We start from the raw sequence: 14,633 nt of genomic DNA, 5'->3' as shown, positions 1-14,633 counted from the left end.
TGATGGGTCCAGTTAGATGGTGGCTCAGGTTGATGGGTCCAGTTAGATGGTGGCTCAGGTTGATGGGTCCAGTTAGATGGTAGCTCAGGTTGATGGGCCAGTTAGATGGTGGCTCAGGTTGATGGGTCCAGTTAGATGGTGGCTCAGGTTGATGGGTCCAGTTAGATGGTGGCTCAGGTTGATGGGCCCAGTTAGATGGTGGCTCAGGTTGATGGGCCCAGTTAGATGGTAGCTCAGGTTGATGGGCCCAGTTAGATGGTAGCTCAGGTTGATGGGCCCAGTTAGATGGTAGCTCAGGTTGAGGAGAAGCTAAGAATGGCTCCTGGGTGTCTGGCTTGAAGTGGAATGGATGGTGATACCATTCTAGGCAGTAGGAGAACGACATGTGTGTGTTGCTGTCGGAGAATAGATTTTCTTTTCATTGGATATAGGCCAAAAGTGTGGGGATGTCTTAGAAATCTAAAAAGATATTGGGGCAGTTGGGTTAATAGGAGAGAGCCCAGAGGGAATGTGGCCTTCAGAAAAAAACTTCAGAAGTTTTTTTCTGAAGGCCTACTGAGCCTTCCACAAGTGTGGTGACCATCTGTCGGATGCTTGTTGACACAGTAACCTCATTTGGATTTTAGGGTGCTAGCCACTCACGAAATGCTTATTTTGAGATAACCTCACTTTGAATATTTTCTTTCCTTCTAGGAGCTACTCATCACTAATGAAAGTTGAAAATATGTCCTCAAATCAAGTATGTTCATGTTTCTTACTCTAATGTTGTGCCTTGAAATACTTCACAGAGCGTCTTTAGTAACTGTGCCACTGACTATGGTTGGCAGCTAGTGGGTGAGAGTGGATTACAACAGCCACTGCCTTCCTTCCCTGTGGTCTTATGTTTGCTTTCACATGGGTCACTTGGCAGAAAGAATCTAATCCCTCACCTGCTGTGGAGAGCAGGCCTGTTAGTATTGTGATGTGTGTCAGTCAGCTTTCTCTTACTCTCAACACAATGTCTGAGGTAATCACCTTATGAAGAAAGAAGGTTTATTTTGACTCAGGATTTTGGAGGCTTGGGGCTGTGGTCAGTTGCCCTGCTGCTGTGGCTCAACACTAAGATGACATCATGGTAGCAACTCATGGGAGGGCAAGCTGCTCACCTTATGGCAGCTGGGAAACAAAGAGGCAAAGAGGAAGGGAGGGTCTCAGAACCCTGTGAAGGGCATGCCTCAGGCACCTGACTTCTTCACACCAGGCACCACCGCTCAGATGCTCCACCTCTCAGACGCACCATGGGCTGGAAAACAAGCCTTCATTCAGCACATGGCCTTTGGGGACATTTTCAGACCCAACCTGGTACAGCACTGTAGTGCAGTTCTTTTCTCGTTTCCTATTCCCAGGCTTGCAAAGGTAATTTCCTTTGTTAACATCTTCTACTAATGTGTCTATAGATTTCACAGTATAGTTAGACAGAGCCAAAATCATCCCTTTCAGTTAAGAAAATAAATCTACCAAATACAGAGATCATATGCTATAGCCTAAATACCAATATTGATCTTTTTTTTTTAAATACTTGTTAGGGCCTGGACTAAGTGTTGACATGCTTTGGGTTTTTGTTTTGTTTTGTTTTCTTTCAGACAGGGTTTTGCTTTGTTGCTTAGGCTGCCATAAAATTCCCCTTAACCCAGCCTGGTCTCAGATGCACAATCTTCCTGCCTTTGCTTCCCAAGAGCTGGGTTTGCAAGTGTGCACCATCACATTTGGCTCAGAGTCTTTTATAATGGTTTTAACACAGATGCTTTACATCTGCATTGTCAGATGTGCTAGACACAAATTGCAAATGCTGTTTAAATGAAAATTAAGTTAAAAACCTGTGTTCTTCAGCCACGCTAACTGCGTGTGGCCCAGTAGCCACATTTCAGCATAAAGAACCTGCCAGGTGGATGTGGTGGCGCACGCCTATAATCCCAGCACTTGGGAGGCAGAGGCTGCTGGATCTCTGTGAGTTCGAGGCCAGCCTGGTCTAAAAAGAGAGACCAGGACAGCCAGGACTACACAGAGAAACCCTGTCTTGAAAAACCAATAAAAGAACCTGCTGTTACCACACACAGTTCTGCTCAGTGGCTCAGCTTTCCCCTTAAGGTTATCTACTCAAACTCCAGGTTAAGCTTATGAATTGGAATCAGCAGGATTTTAGACATGGTTTATATCTAGTACCTGTCCAGGCATGGGCAAGAACACATCTTCGCTCCCACCTCTGGGAAGGACTAAATTTTTGAGGCTTTTTTATAAATCAAGATGTGTCTGTATAAATTATTTCTGAAAACTTCCAGAATAGCACTGTGTAGTCCATCGGGGCTAAATGTGACATCAAGAGATTTAGACTCACTAGAGTGAGCCTACTACACCTTTAGCCTTTCTGGGGGAGACGTTACCTCATGAGGCTGTGGTAACTATAAACAAATGTGCACCCGAAAGACCATGTTAGACTCGGCTGCTAGACTCGGTCCTGGCATAGGTAATCATAATTGGTCTCTACGTAGAGTCCTGAGTTTATTTAGGGCTCTGCACATTTTTCTTGGCTTTCCTGAACCTCAGAGAAAAGGTTACCCTTAGCAGAGGCCTATGATAGATTTCAAGTTAAATTCAGTTAGAACCTGATGCCCCTGTCTTTGGGAGGGACCTTTCCACCAGGAATCTGGCCTATGTTTCAACCCTGTAGATATCGTTACTGTCACAGTGGATCTTTTAAGAGCTTACATGTTGCTCCAGAGTTGGAAACACATGTATGTATATGCACACACACTCATGTATACATATGCATGCACACACATATGTTCCCACACACCGTCTCTTGAAATGTTTGAGGCATTGGTTTCAAGGCCATAGGAATACTAAAACATAAAACCTATAGATGCTCAAAACCCTTATGAAATGCAAAAAGACTTTTTTTTTTGTAACTTACATATTATTCTGTGTACTATCACTTATATCAAATACAATGTGACTGCAGCACAAATAGTTGTCCCACTGTGCTGCTTAGGAAATAATGACAAGAAAAAGGGCCGTGCCCATGTCTGTGGGATTCCTCAGTGCTTTCTGTCTGTGTTTGGTAGGATCTGCAGACCTAGACCCCTGCAGATGCCGCGGGCCAGTGATGCACATGTGGGCACAGGCACTGCCATTAAAAATCTTACGACTACAGTGCTCAACGTGAGACAAGCGTTCCCTCCTCCTTCTGCTCTGTTACTAGCTGCCATGTGTGAGGTGCATGAATGGAAAGGCTTCCATCTCCTTGTAACCTTTTCTGCTTGGTTACCACCTTGTCTTTCACAACCTAATTTGTAGTGTGGTCCCTTAGTCTTCATTCCAAGCTTACAGGAGCTAGCACTGTACAAGCTCATAAGGGAGAGTGCTGTCCCTGCCTGAGCTAGATTTTCATCTGAATTGTTAGTGTTCCACTTAGCATAACCTCTTTGAGCTGTAATTTTTAGTCCTGTTTTGTTTATGCTTGGAGGCACAGCTTGTTACTGTTACATTCCTCTTATCTGTCTACCACTGGGTGACTAGCGGTCTGGTTAGCTGAGTAGTGTAAGGACTAGGAAACCTGAAATGTAATTGTTGTCCAAGGCAAGTCTTGGACAGCAGATGTATAGTTAAACATCCCCGTTGTCCCAGAACACCTGCCCTTGGGCAGTGGGAACTCTGTGCACACATGCAGTGTATAGCCCCTGCAGGGAGTGTGCACTTCCTTTTGTGCTAGCCAGGTGGCCTTGCTGAGTTGTTTGTCTCACTGGCTGGGCAGAGAAGCTCACATTCTTTGAAGATGTCTCTGATGCTGCTTGTCCAGTTAGGACTCACTCCAAGGCAATCAGTCCTGGGTCTGGGACAGAACAGAAGCAGTTGAGGCAAGTTTCCTGCTGTTCTGATTCCTGTTCTAGTAAAAGAGAAGCAGGCAGGCTGGAGACATGGCCCGCTCTCTGTTCCCAGCACCCACGTGGCGGCTCACAACCTCTTAAAATGTGAGTTGCAGGGGATTCAGTGCCTTCTTCTGACTTCCCAAGGGTTCCTGCACACATATGGTACACACAACCACACCCCCCCACATGCACAAATAGATATTTTTTAAGAAATGTATTATTATTATTTTGTGTGGGTGTTTTGTGTGCATGTATAGCTGTGCACCACACGCATGCAGTGCCCTGGAGGCCAGAAAATGTTGGGTCCCCTGGAGCTGGAGTTATGGATGGTTATGTGCCACCATATGGGTTCTGGGAATTGAACCTGGGTCTTCTGCATGAATAACAAATGCTCTTAACCACTGCACCATCTTTGCAGCCCCTAAAATAAATATTTGTTGAGAAGGAGCAACATAGAGCGAGGCACCGAGGCATGAGGAAGTAAGATGCTGTTCATATAGTGTACTTAGAGCACACCTTATTGAGGACCAGTCCTTTTCTAAAGTTGTGTGTGTTTAACATATCTGGCATCTAGGAAAATAGTTTCCGTAGCCCTCATCTCAGTTCCTCACTTTTTAAAGTTCAGTTTTCATGCTAAATGACTAGCTATTCTCTACCCTTCCACAGGGTCACATCTCCTTGTAGCCGCTCTCATCACGCAGGCCACTAGTTGGGGTGGACTTGTATTGTAATTTGGAAGTTGAGGTAGCTGGCACCTTGGATGCTAGTCATTCCAAGACCTAATGACAGCGGGGCAGTGGTGAGTTTGGTCATCTTCCTGCTAGTTTTCTGAACCCCAAGATTAGGAGTAAGAAGGGGCTTCTGGTTAGCATGATAGTTATAAACGTAAAGTACCGATTGACTGTTTCAAGGCCTTTACACTTTCACTTTTCATCTTCTACAGGATGGTAATGATTCTGATGAGTTCATGTGAACTGAGCAAAGGCCCCTGGGAAGACACGGATGTGCAGACATTACAGATCTTTGGATTTCATCTATGCTCTGAATTACAGCAGGAGCCAACCAACCAAACTCTACCTTCATTCTACATAGACAGCGTTCATTTTTGGAGTTTTAAAAAAAAGTCATTCTTTTTGCTGATGGAAAGAACAGATGTATAATATAGCTGAACTTGAAAAGAACGTATAACTTTAGGAAGAGGAAAATATTTTTTGCAGAACGTTCATCAGTACCTCACAGAGGCCGACTGCCTCTGTCCTTGAGATAGACATTCAAGCAGACCAGCTCTGGAAGTTTCTGTGGCTGTGGCCTGTCCTGGAGTCAGACGTCATGAAATGTGCTTCCTCCTTCTAAAATGTCTCTATTTCTGTTAAGTAGACTATTGGTGGTTTACTCAGGCCAGGCCCTCCTGATGATTTCCTCATGGAAGAAAGGCATATGGGTTCTGAAGACAGTAATAGGACTTACTTAGGTTGGCTTTCAATATTGACAAGTTCTTTCTTGCTGGTGTCAGAGTAGCTAGCCCAGCTCGTAGCTTATTCTGAGGTTTTATGTTCTTGCTCCTCAAGGTGAGGGCTCCCTCAAGGTGAGGGCCCCCATCTTAGCATCATACTTAGACAGTTGATCCTAACCAAGTTTGAGACCTGGTCGCCTGAACCACAGGTGACCCAAGCCCCAGATGTGACAACTAGGCTCTGAAGTCACTTCTCTGTGTAGAGGAGACAGGAGGGGGCGCTCTGCCAGTAGTGACACAGATTGCCTCATTTTGTCTTGACTGTATCATGAAACAAAAGTCTACAGTGGGTTGCAAGTTTTAGAAAGAATCACGCATTTTTCCTAACCAGCTAAGTCATCTATTTCCTTACTTTGAAATAATATTTATGTTGGATTGTAACCCCAGAATTGTAGGCTTAGTGATTTCACATGTAGCACTGTATTGGTCTGAGCCACCTGCTCCCCAGTAGAAGCCTTATTGCAGTGGTTAAGGGAACCCCTACAGAGACAGCAGGACAGTGAGAAGAAGAGCAAAGCCTTCAGGGTCGTGAGTGGTGTGCATATCCATAATTTAACACAACACACAGTGCCCACAACACTGGTGTGCTGAGCCAGCAGAAATGATTTCTTCACGGACAAAGGCAAAACCAGAAGACCCATGATCCCTGGTGTTCCAAGTTCAGTATGTGTTGAACTGGACAGTTCCCTGAGGCATAACTCATTAGCCAAATTTGAGAGGGTATGGAAGTCAGTGCCAGAGCTATGTAAGAGAGAGAGAAAGAGGGAGTGAGTGTGTGTATGTGTGTGTGCGTTACTTAGACTGGAGTTCTGTGATTTAAAAATATAATAAAAGTATCACTTTTTATCAGAAAAGACACTGATATATGAATTCTTAGAACTTGTATTCTATTAAAAAAAAAAAAAGCAGGCTCCACATCCCAGCTGGTTTGAGGCTAATTGTGCTATAAAACTCATTTGTCAGCCAGGCGGGGTGACACATAACTGTAATCCCAGCATTCAGGAGGCAGAGGCAGGTGGATCTCTGTGAGTTCAAGGCCAGCCTGGTCTACCAAGTCCCCGAGTCCAGGACAGCCAAGGCTACACCAAGAAACCCTGTCTCCAAAAACAAAACCAAATGCATTTATCATAGGTTCTGTCTATGAACTTAAGTCTTACGCATTCGAGGTACGCATTGGGCCACAGCCCCATCGCCTGCAGGCCCTGCCGTGAGGCCTGCAAGGGTGGCCTTCTCACCCCATCGCCTGCAGGCCCTGCCATGAGGCCTGCAAGGGTGGCCTTCTCACCCAATCCTGCAGGCGTTCCTTTAACACTTCAGCTCCTTAGGTCGTGCCTATAGACACCTCGGTGGGAGGCTCTGCTCCCAGCGTTGCCTGTGTCCCCTCAGCCTCTGCATCTGCAGGACCTTGAGTGCACACACCGGGGGAGCTTTGGAAGACTATCTCCTCAATGTCAGGCGCCCAGCTCACAGGGGAGGGTGTGTAGTTGACTCAGCTTGCACGGGTTTAACATTTCTGAGTCCTCAGAATTGAATACCTCACCCTGTTAGCTGTCCCCCGGCCCTCTGCCCCAGTCTTATATTTTTCCAGTTCACTTGGTCTTGGAAAAGCAGAGACCTTTTCTTTTAAGGACATAGTTCATGAATCCAACTGCTGTCATCAAAGCCATCATTTCTTGCTGCTGGCATGTGTCCTAAGTGTTTGATAAAGAAGTTCCACATTGTTCTATGCTTATGAGCTGCACCTTTGATCAGATCTGTGTGAATGAGAGTTCCCTGCCATCTCTTTCCAGTCTCCTGCCTCTGCCCTCGTTGCAAAGGAGGCCGGCCTTATCACTTAATTAACTTCACCGACTGCGGTTGTTACATCTGGGTAGTTTTAGCTCTCCTGTTTCTTACCTTTTGCTTTGAGGTCAGGATGCCTGGGCAAGGTGGCTGCAGTGCTTGTGTTAGAATGGAGCTGAGGAAGGTTACTTAATTGACAAAGTCTTGACCTCAGCAGAGTAGGAGGCTTTGGTTGAACCCATGCAGGGTTTCTGTTTTGCTATCTGGAGGTAGAGCTACTAAAAAAAAAAACCTTCGAATTATTCCTTGTCAGTGGTCCTGTTCCCTCTCCCCCAGGAAAAACTGCAGAGAGCAAGAATCTACTCCAGCCTCCAGCTAAACATGAAACCCTGCTACCCTTGTGTGTAAGGGTAGGGGTCGGGTGGGGGGTGCTCTAGTTTTTCTAAACTGGGACCATTTAAGGGGAAAACAGCTGGGTAGCAAAATGGAGTAATAATATGATCTTCCAGCTTGCCCTTGGTCTTGAAGCCAGCATGTGGATGACATCCCCAAATTGAAAACAGTCGTATTAGAATGGATGGGTGACCTTTCAGCTTTAAAGAAGAACGTAAAACAAGCTAGAAGTTATAAAGCTAGAAGCTTAAATTCCAGATCAGGCGTCAGGCTCCACCCACCTTACTCCAGCAAGTTCTCTAAAGTTGCCCTTAGCGCTCATCCTCTGCAAGGTACCTGGGAGCCCAGCATGGAAGGCTCCGTGTGCGACCTGTTATTCATGAACACTGATTTGGACAAGTGCTCTGTAAAACACAACAAAACCTTGCCATTTGAGTAAAGCCATGTGTGCCTGCAGGGTTTCTCCATGTTTGTCCTCTAGGGGCTTATCCTCTATCTGTTGTGGGACGTGCGTAGTGACTTTAGGGGGGCCAGGAGGAGAGTCTTATACAGTGATACCTTTCAGTTGCTTTGGGACCTAAGTAGGAGGAGAGGAGGAGCAAATCAAAGGAGACTATTACCCAAGAGTCCCAGAACTGCAGGCTAAAAGGCCACCATCATCTGCAATTTGATTCCCTGTCTACCCCAAATTCTTACTGGTCTATCTGGACTTTAGGCTGGTAATGTTAGTCTGTTCTGGGTTGCTATAGTATAACTTGCAGCTGGGTGCTTTATATGCAAAAGATTCTGGTGGTTCCCTGAGGTGTAATGGCGCTAGCATCCTAGCGAGGGGCCTCTTCACTGCACCACGACACAGAGAAGAGGGAAGGAATGGCTGCGTGCAGAAGGGACCAGGCATGGAGTGGGGACGGGCTTTATGACTACCCACTCTTGTGAGGACTGATTCCTGTGAGGGCCCTCGGCCATTCGTGGTGGTGGAGCCCCTTCGTAGCACTTGAGCAGGACCACAGGGACAAGCTTCCAGCACAGGAACCACAGCAGCTGGAAGGAAGCTACAAATCCGAAGGCTTCCTGGAATGGTTTCCCTGGTGACCAGAGGGCTCTGGGTTGGTGTTCTGTTGGTTCTGCGTTTCACCCCTTCATCGTAGCACATACTGTAATGTTACTGTTGATAGAGAGAAAGGGTTTTTCTCTCAGGCATAACGGTAGTTGAATTCTTTTTGAAAAATACACTATTATTTGAGAATTTCATACATGTATATAATTTATTTTGGTCATATTTCATTCTCCATTTCTCCCTCTTAATTCCTTCCAGATCCCCTCCTATGTCCACTTTCTAACTCCATATTCCCCCCTCCTTTAAAAAAATAGTTCACTGAATCCAACTAGTGCTGCCCATCTATGCATGGATGTGGGTGGGCTTCTCTGTAGGAATGTGATCAAGTGGCTTGCCCTCTCCTGGCAACCATCATCTGTCAGCAAATCTTCAGCTAGGGGTGGAGGCTCCCTAGAACACAACTTGACATTGAAATATATGTACATTGAATTGCATGTACCTCCATCTTGCGCGGGTCACTTTTTGCCTTTTTGATTTCACAGCTGTATCAGCTGTTAGAGGAATTTTGAGCTTTTTAATGACTGCGCTGCGCCCAGACCACACGCCCAGACCACACAAAACACAAAATGGGACCTTGTCGTTGGCATGCTCTGGCTGGCGCCGACTCAGCGTTTTCTACATTTGTAACCAGCCATGGGATGGCAGCCATGGGGAATAATTGTTCATTCTGGGAAGCCATGGAGCTTTCTCTGGTTCTCAGACCTGGTGAGTAAGTGTTAATATTTAAGGCTAGGAAAAAAAATCTCCACCATCAATACTGTGCTTCCTTCTCACATCTATACCATCCTACAACCCCTGGAGTAAAAAATAAAACCACTTTGCCACACAAAGCCTAATGACATGAGTTTATATTCAGAACCCATGTAAAACAATAGGGGGGGAGGGGAGGCCAGATAATACTAGGTGTAATCCCACTGCCCCTAAGTGAGATGAGAGATGGAGACAGGAAACCCACAGTCAGCTAGCCCACAGTACCGCACAGCAGCAGAAACGAGAGATCCCGCCTCAAAGTAAGGTAGAAGACAGACTCAACTCCCAACAGTTGTCTTCTGACCTCCACGCACCCGCTGTGGCATGTCCGCACACCCTCCCTGGAGGGCTAGCGTGCACACAGGCATGCCTGAGCTCCGTGGGAAATGGTCCATGGAGGATGAGCCATTTGCTTCTTTGATGCTGGAGGGAGGAGGGTGTAGAAGGAGCATGTGTAGGTAGGAACAGGACTAGCTCTGGACAATTCCAGACCAGTAACCAATTGCCTTTGATTCTCTGCCCACGCTCAGCTTGCTCCCTTAGCCAGATGGGGCCCTGTCATCTCACCCCATCAGAGGAAACTAGGAAAAAAAAGCCAAGCAGTATTTTTGCACACCCGGACTTTCAGAGACAGCCCTGTTACTGTGTATAATGTTACAAGTGGCATGCCTCTCCTCTGGGTCGCCATTTGTCATCTGGAAAGTGAGGAATGAGGCCAAAGCGGAGACTAAAAATCGCAGTGCCGTGGCGTACACAGGGCAGATGACGTGTAAGGAAGGCAGGTGAGGTGAGCATACACTGCTAAGGCTGTCCTGAAGATGCAGCCACAAATGCTGCCGCAGGGAAGCCAAGCTTACAGAGTGAGCCGGTGAGCTGCGTTGGAGGAGCTGAGCTGCATAGCATAGGACAAAGGCAGTGGCTCTTTCCCCCCCAGTCACCTTCTTCAACAGGGCTCCTCTACTCCACACTTAAGTGCCATCTTAGAACCAGACCAAGTTCCTCAGTGTTTCGATCGCGTTGCACCTAAGCGTGGCTTCATTTAAAAATATTTCTCTTAATCTGGTTTTAACCAGAACTTCCATATGAAACATTCTTCTGCACAGTCACACTTCAAGCCACCCCCAGTTCCTTCCTCGGGTCTGCACCTTCACTCTGCCCTTCCCCCACAGGCAGCTCTAAGAAGGCCAGCTACTGAATAGGCCAGATGGGACTGGACAAAAAAAAAAACGGGAAAGGCTGTCTGGGTATTGGTGGCCTCCAAGAACAGGTGACCAGATGCTAGTTCTTCAAGGCTTTTCTGTGGGTGCTTGGAGCGCACTAAAAACGAGTCGGTGCCATAGCTCCTGATCCGGGGTGACTTCTCGCAGCTCCTTACCCCCATCTCTGAGACTGGAGCCAACTTGCCTTGGCGGTTGCCCTCCCCAGTGAAGACACTTTGCCTCGCCTGTAACCCATCTTTCTTTTGTTGCTTTTGTTTAATCAAAAGGAAACTTCATTCATCAAATGCGGCCAGAACAGTTTGGCCAACTGTACCACAGCCTCTCCACCTGTTCACTGTGGACACTCCAACCTGTGTCCTGTCTGTAGACGTCTCCAGGCTGGGTCATTCTCTATGGGAGACCATACCAAAGATGAACCTGCAGGCACACTGAGGCCGTATTGGAAGATGGCATGCTGGTCTCTACCTAGGACATGGACCTCCCCTACCCCAGGCCACCTAAAGGTTCTGGAAGAGCCCTGAGTGTTGAATAATTGCAGCTCTCCCTGGAGGCCTGTATGTTTACGTCTGTGTGTCCTGTTGAGTTGTGCCTCAAAAGGCTGTGGAAGTGACTGCCTTTTTGGTCACTTGACAAGACCCACAATGCTACGTCATGTAACTGGACTACAGTTGTACACACCACTTCTTGCTCTTTATTTTGAGATGTCATGGACATCCCAGAGTTCTAGATAAAGTTTCTACATTTTTATAGGTTGGCTTCAAGTTCTTCCATAGTCCATGAGCGGTGGGCCGTGCATTGGCCACAAACTGCCACTCAGTTTGAGCAGGGTCTTGTCAGGCTGAGCGCTGAGCTCTCTCCAGCCCTTATCATCTGAAAATGTATCATTTTCTGGGGCTTCGTAAAAGCACCAGATGTATCCCTGGGCGACAGAAGCTCTTGATTTGTACCATCCTAACCAGGTGTCATCAGTGCCCTGCACAAATAAGAGACGGAGGAAAAGGCCAGCAGAGGGCAGGCGAGAGTAAGCCGGTCTCCGCTTCTGTTTCCGGTAATCCTTATGAATCCGGATCACGCTCCTGCACATGATCTGGAGGTTGAACACAGCATACTGCAGCAACTGGGAAGACATATGCTCCTAGGCAGCAGTGGTGTCTCAGAGCACTTTACTGTTGGACTAATTGAAATACAACACCGCTCATTGATTAAAAAGAAAGAAAAAGAAAAGAAAAGAAAAGAAAAAAGAAAAGCTATCAAGAAGACAGTGCTTGTATTTAAAAACAAGGCGCTGGTTCTGGAATCAGCTTCTGTTTCTCTTTGTGCACACAATAATGTACAAGTTTCACAGCCTCATCTCATTGACAGCATGGTGTTGAAGGGTCTTCGGGGGTTATTTGAACCCATTACTCTTCTGTGGTACCCTCTGCAATGGCATAAACAGAAGGCTGAGCCCTGCTTGGGACAGTGGCTTTAGCTACTGGCCATCCTGGCATCTGGTACCGCGGAGTCCAGGTCGGATTTCTCTGCCATATAACTGGTTTTGGAAAGTTTGAAAACAGCTGTTAGCTGCTCCCAAACACTTCCTTTCTTTTGATTCACTAGGACCAGCAGGGAGAGCAGGCTCCTGAGATCATGTGGAATGTGGGCCCCCAACAGCTCCTGTTTGCCTGACTGCTCAGAGGGGACAGCCCTTGAGCTCTGCGGGGTCTCTAGCCAGGACCTCAGATGGCCAGAGCATGGTAGAGAGGGTTCTGTGACTCTGAGTTTATTGTCAATCAAACCTCTGCTACCTGCCTTTCTCTGGGATTTGAGATTTTCTGCAACATGTTATAAGACTTTATTTTTTAAAAAATAAATTTAAAAATGTATATTTTATGTACATTCATATTTTGCCTGCATGTATGTCTGTGTAAGGGTTTTGGATCCCCTAGAACAGGATTTACAGATAGTCATGAGCTGCCATGTGGGTACTGGGAATTGAACCCTGGTCCTTTGCAAGAGTAGCCAGTGCTCTTAACTACCAAGCCATCTCTCCAGCCTTAGACTTTACAAAAATTAGCAACAAATACATAGAAGAGTATGTGGACAAATACAGTCACTTGAAGAGTTACCACAACAACAGAAGTCCCCTCAAAGCCCACTTTGAACCCTTCCCTCCATTCCTACAACTCTTGGTTTTTGTCATGTTTTTTCCTTACTTTTCTCCATCTTTCACCCTGATGGGCACTCCTCTAAAACAACCCACAGTTAGTTTCTTGTCACTTTGAACTTCATATGGAACCTATGTCACTTTTCGCTGCAACTCCTGCCGAACATTTGGGCATTTGTTTGTAAGAAGGTCTCCTCACTCTGGACCCTAGCTTGGTCTTGAACACTCACTCAGTGATCCCGCATTAACCTCTGCAGTGCTGACATTATTGGCCTGTGCCACCGCTACTAGCCTTCAATATTGTTTTTGATGCTTTTTTCCTATTAAAGACGTCTTGGAATCCATCAACAAACTGATTTGAATCCTAATTAGTAATTCTAAGATTGCTTTGTGGAGTGTGTGCATGCCTGCGTGCCTATTATGTGTGCAGACGTATGTATGTACACCAGTGTGGAGGCCAGAGATCAACCTTAGGTGTTGCTCCTCAGGTGTGCGTGTGTGTGTGTGTGTGTGTGTGTGTGTGTGTGTGTGTGTGTGTGTGTGTGTGAGAGAGAGAGAGAGAGAGAGAGAGAGAGAGAGAGAGAGAGAGAGAGAGAGAGAGAGAGAGATGGTCTCTTAATAGCTTGGAGCTTGCTGATTCAGGTGGACTGGCTGGTCAGCAAGGTCTAGGCATCTGCTTGTCTCTGCTGCCCCAGCTCTGGGTTACAACATGAGCCACTGTACCCGGACCCTGCAGATCAGACCCCAGTCACCATACGTTCAGCACAGCACTTTATCAGCCGGCCCACCTCCCCAGCCCCATAATCACACTCATAACCATCATCTATATGTCTGCAAATTCCCTGTCTATATCATCTACGTGTCTGTAAACGTTCTGTCTATATCATCTACGTGTCTGTAAACGTTCTGTCTATATCATCCAGGTGTCCTTATGTTGTCTACATTATCTACGTGTCTGGAAATGCACTGTCTATATTGTCATTAGGAAATTGGAATCACACCCAATGCCGCAGGTCTTGGATAGTTCCTTTACCAAACATCCCTTCTGACAGAGATCAGTCCAGTGTTCAGCATTGTTTAACACACTCCACCAGTTGCAAGACCTCTGGATTTTGCCTTAATCTGGGCAATATTTTCCTCCTTGCTCACGTGGCCATTAAAACACACCTTGTTTGAAGTACAGATAAGAAGTATTTTTGGCATCTTCCTGATATACCAGTCCTGCAGCCTTAAAGGAAAGGAGGCAAGGCTTAGGGACTGTGAATATAATGCTGGCCCCTGGATTCCATGATTTCACCTTCAGCTCTTGGCAAGCTTTCCACCTCCAGAATTCTGGGAATTCACCGTGGCCCTTTGGAAACTCAGAACAGCAAATTCAGATTCCTTGTCTTGCCCTCTGTGCTTGACATAAGCATTTGAGGGGTCACTTCACCAAGGTATCCTTCCCATGGGCCAGGAAGCTAGGACTCACCAATGTCAGAGGCCGGAGAAGGGACGGGGACAAAGTCCTTAATGGTCAGCTTCACGAACCTGGTAGATGACATCACACCTGGCTTTGAGCAACAGGAGTGGGATTAAAGGCCTGAGGACGGAGGAGAAAGCACACCTGTGGGAGGAATGAGTCATGAGGCACCAAGGGAGGTGACAGCTAGAAAGACTGTAACCGGTCCGTTTTCTCCATCTGGAATACGACAATCGGGCTGTAGACGAAACAGCTGAGTGACACCCTAAAGTGAACTTAAGGTGTTGATGAAGGCCCAATTGGTGTAGAGGGCTCAGCCTCAGAGCAAGGAAATCAGATGTGGAA

The 14,633-nt window shown here is 46.6% G+C and overlaps 1 protein-coding gene across 2 annotated transcripts in view; it reads left to right on the top strand.

Annotated features, from left to right (window-relative positions):
- Positions 1-9,253, top strand: part of CCDC25 (coiled-coil domain containing 25) — a 31,893-nt gene extending 22,640 nt beyond the window's left edge. The window contains exons 8-10 of one of the 2 annotated variants that reach the window (XM_084767007.1): positions 694-739; positions 1,241-1,395; positions 4,849-9,253. In XM_084767007.1, the coding sequence (XP_084623133.1) occupies positions 694-739; positions 1,241-1,395; positions 4,849-5,065 (418 nt within the window). In that variant the 3' untranslated portion in view covers positions 5,066-9,253. The remainder of the gene's footprint in view (positions 1-693; positions 740-1,240; positions 1,396-4,848) is intronic. The other variant, XM_084767008.1, reaches the window with a different exon arrangement.
- The last annotated feature ends 5,380 nt before the right edge of the window (positions 9,254-14,633 follow it).

The sequence above is a fragment of the Acomys minous genome, assembly GCF_964271855.1.
Source record: "Acomys minous genome assembly, chromosome: 18".
Classification (NCBI taxonomy): Eukaryota; Metazoa; Chordata; class Mammalia; order Rodentia; family Muridae; genus Acomys; species Acomys minous.
Note: the sequence above shows the minus strand (reverse complement) of the source record. Positions and strands in the feature narration are given on the sequence as shown.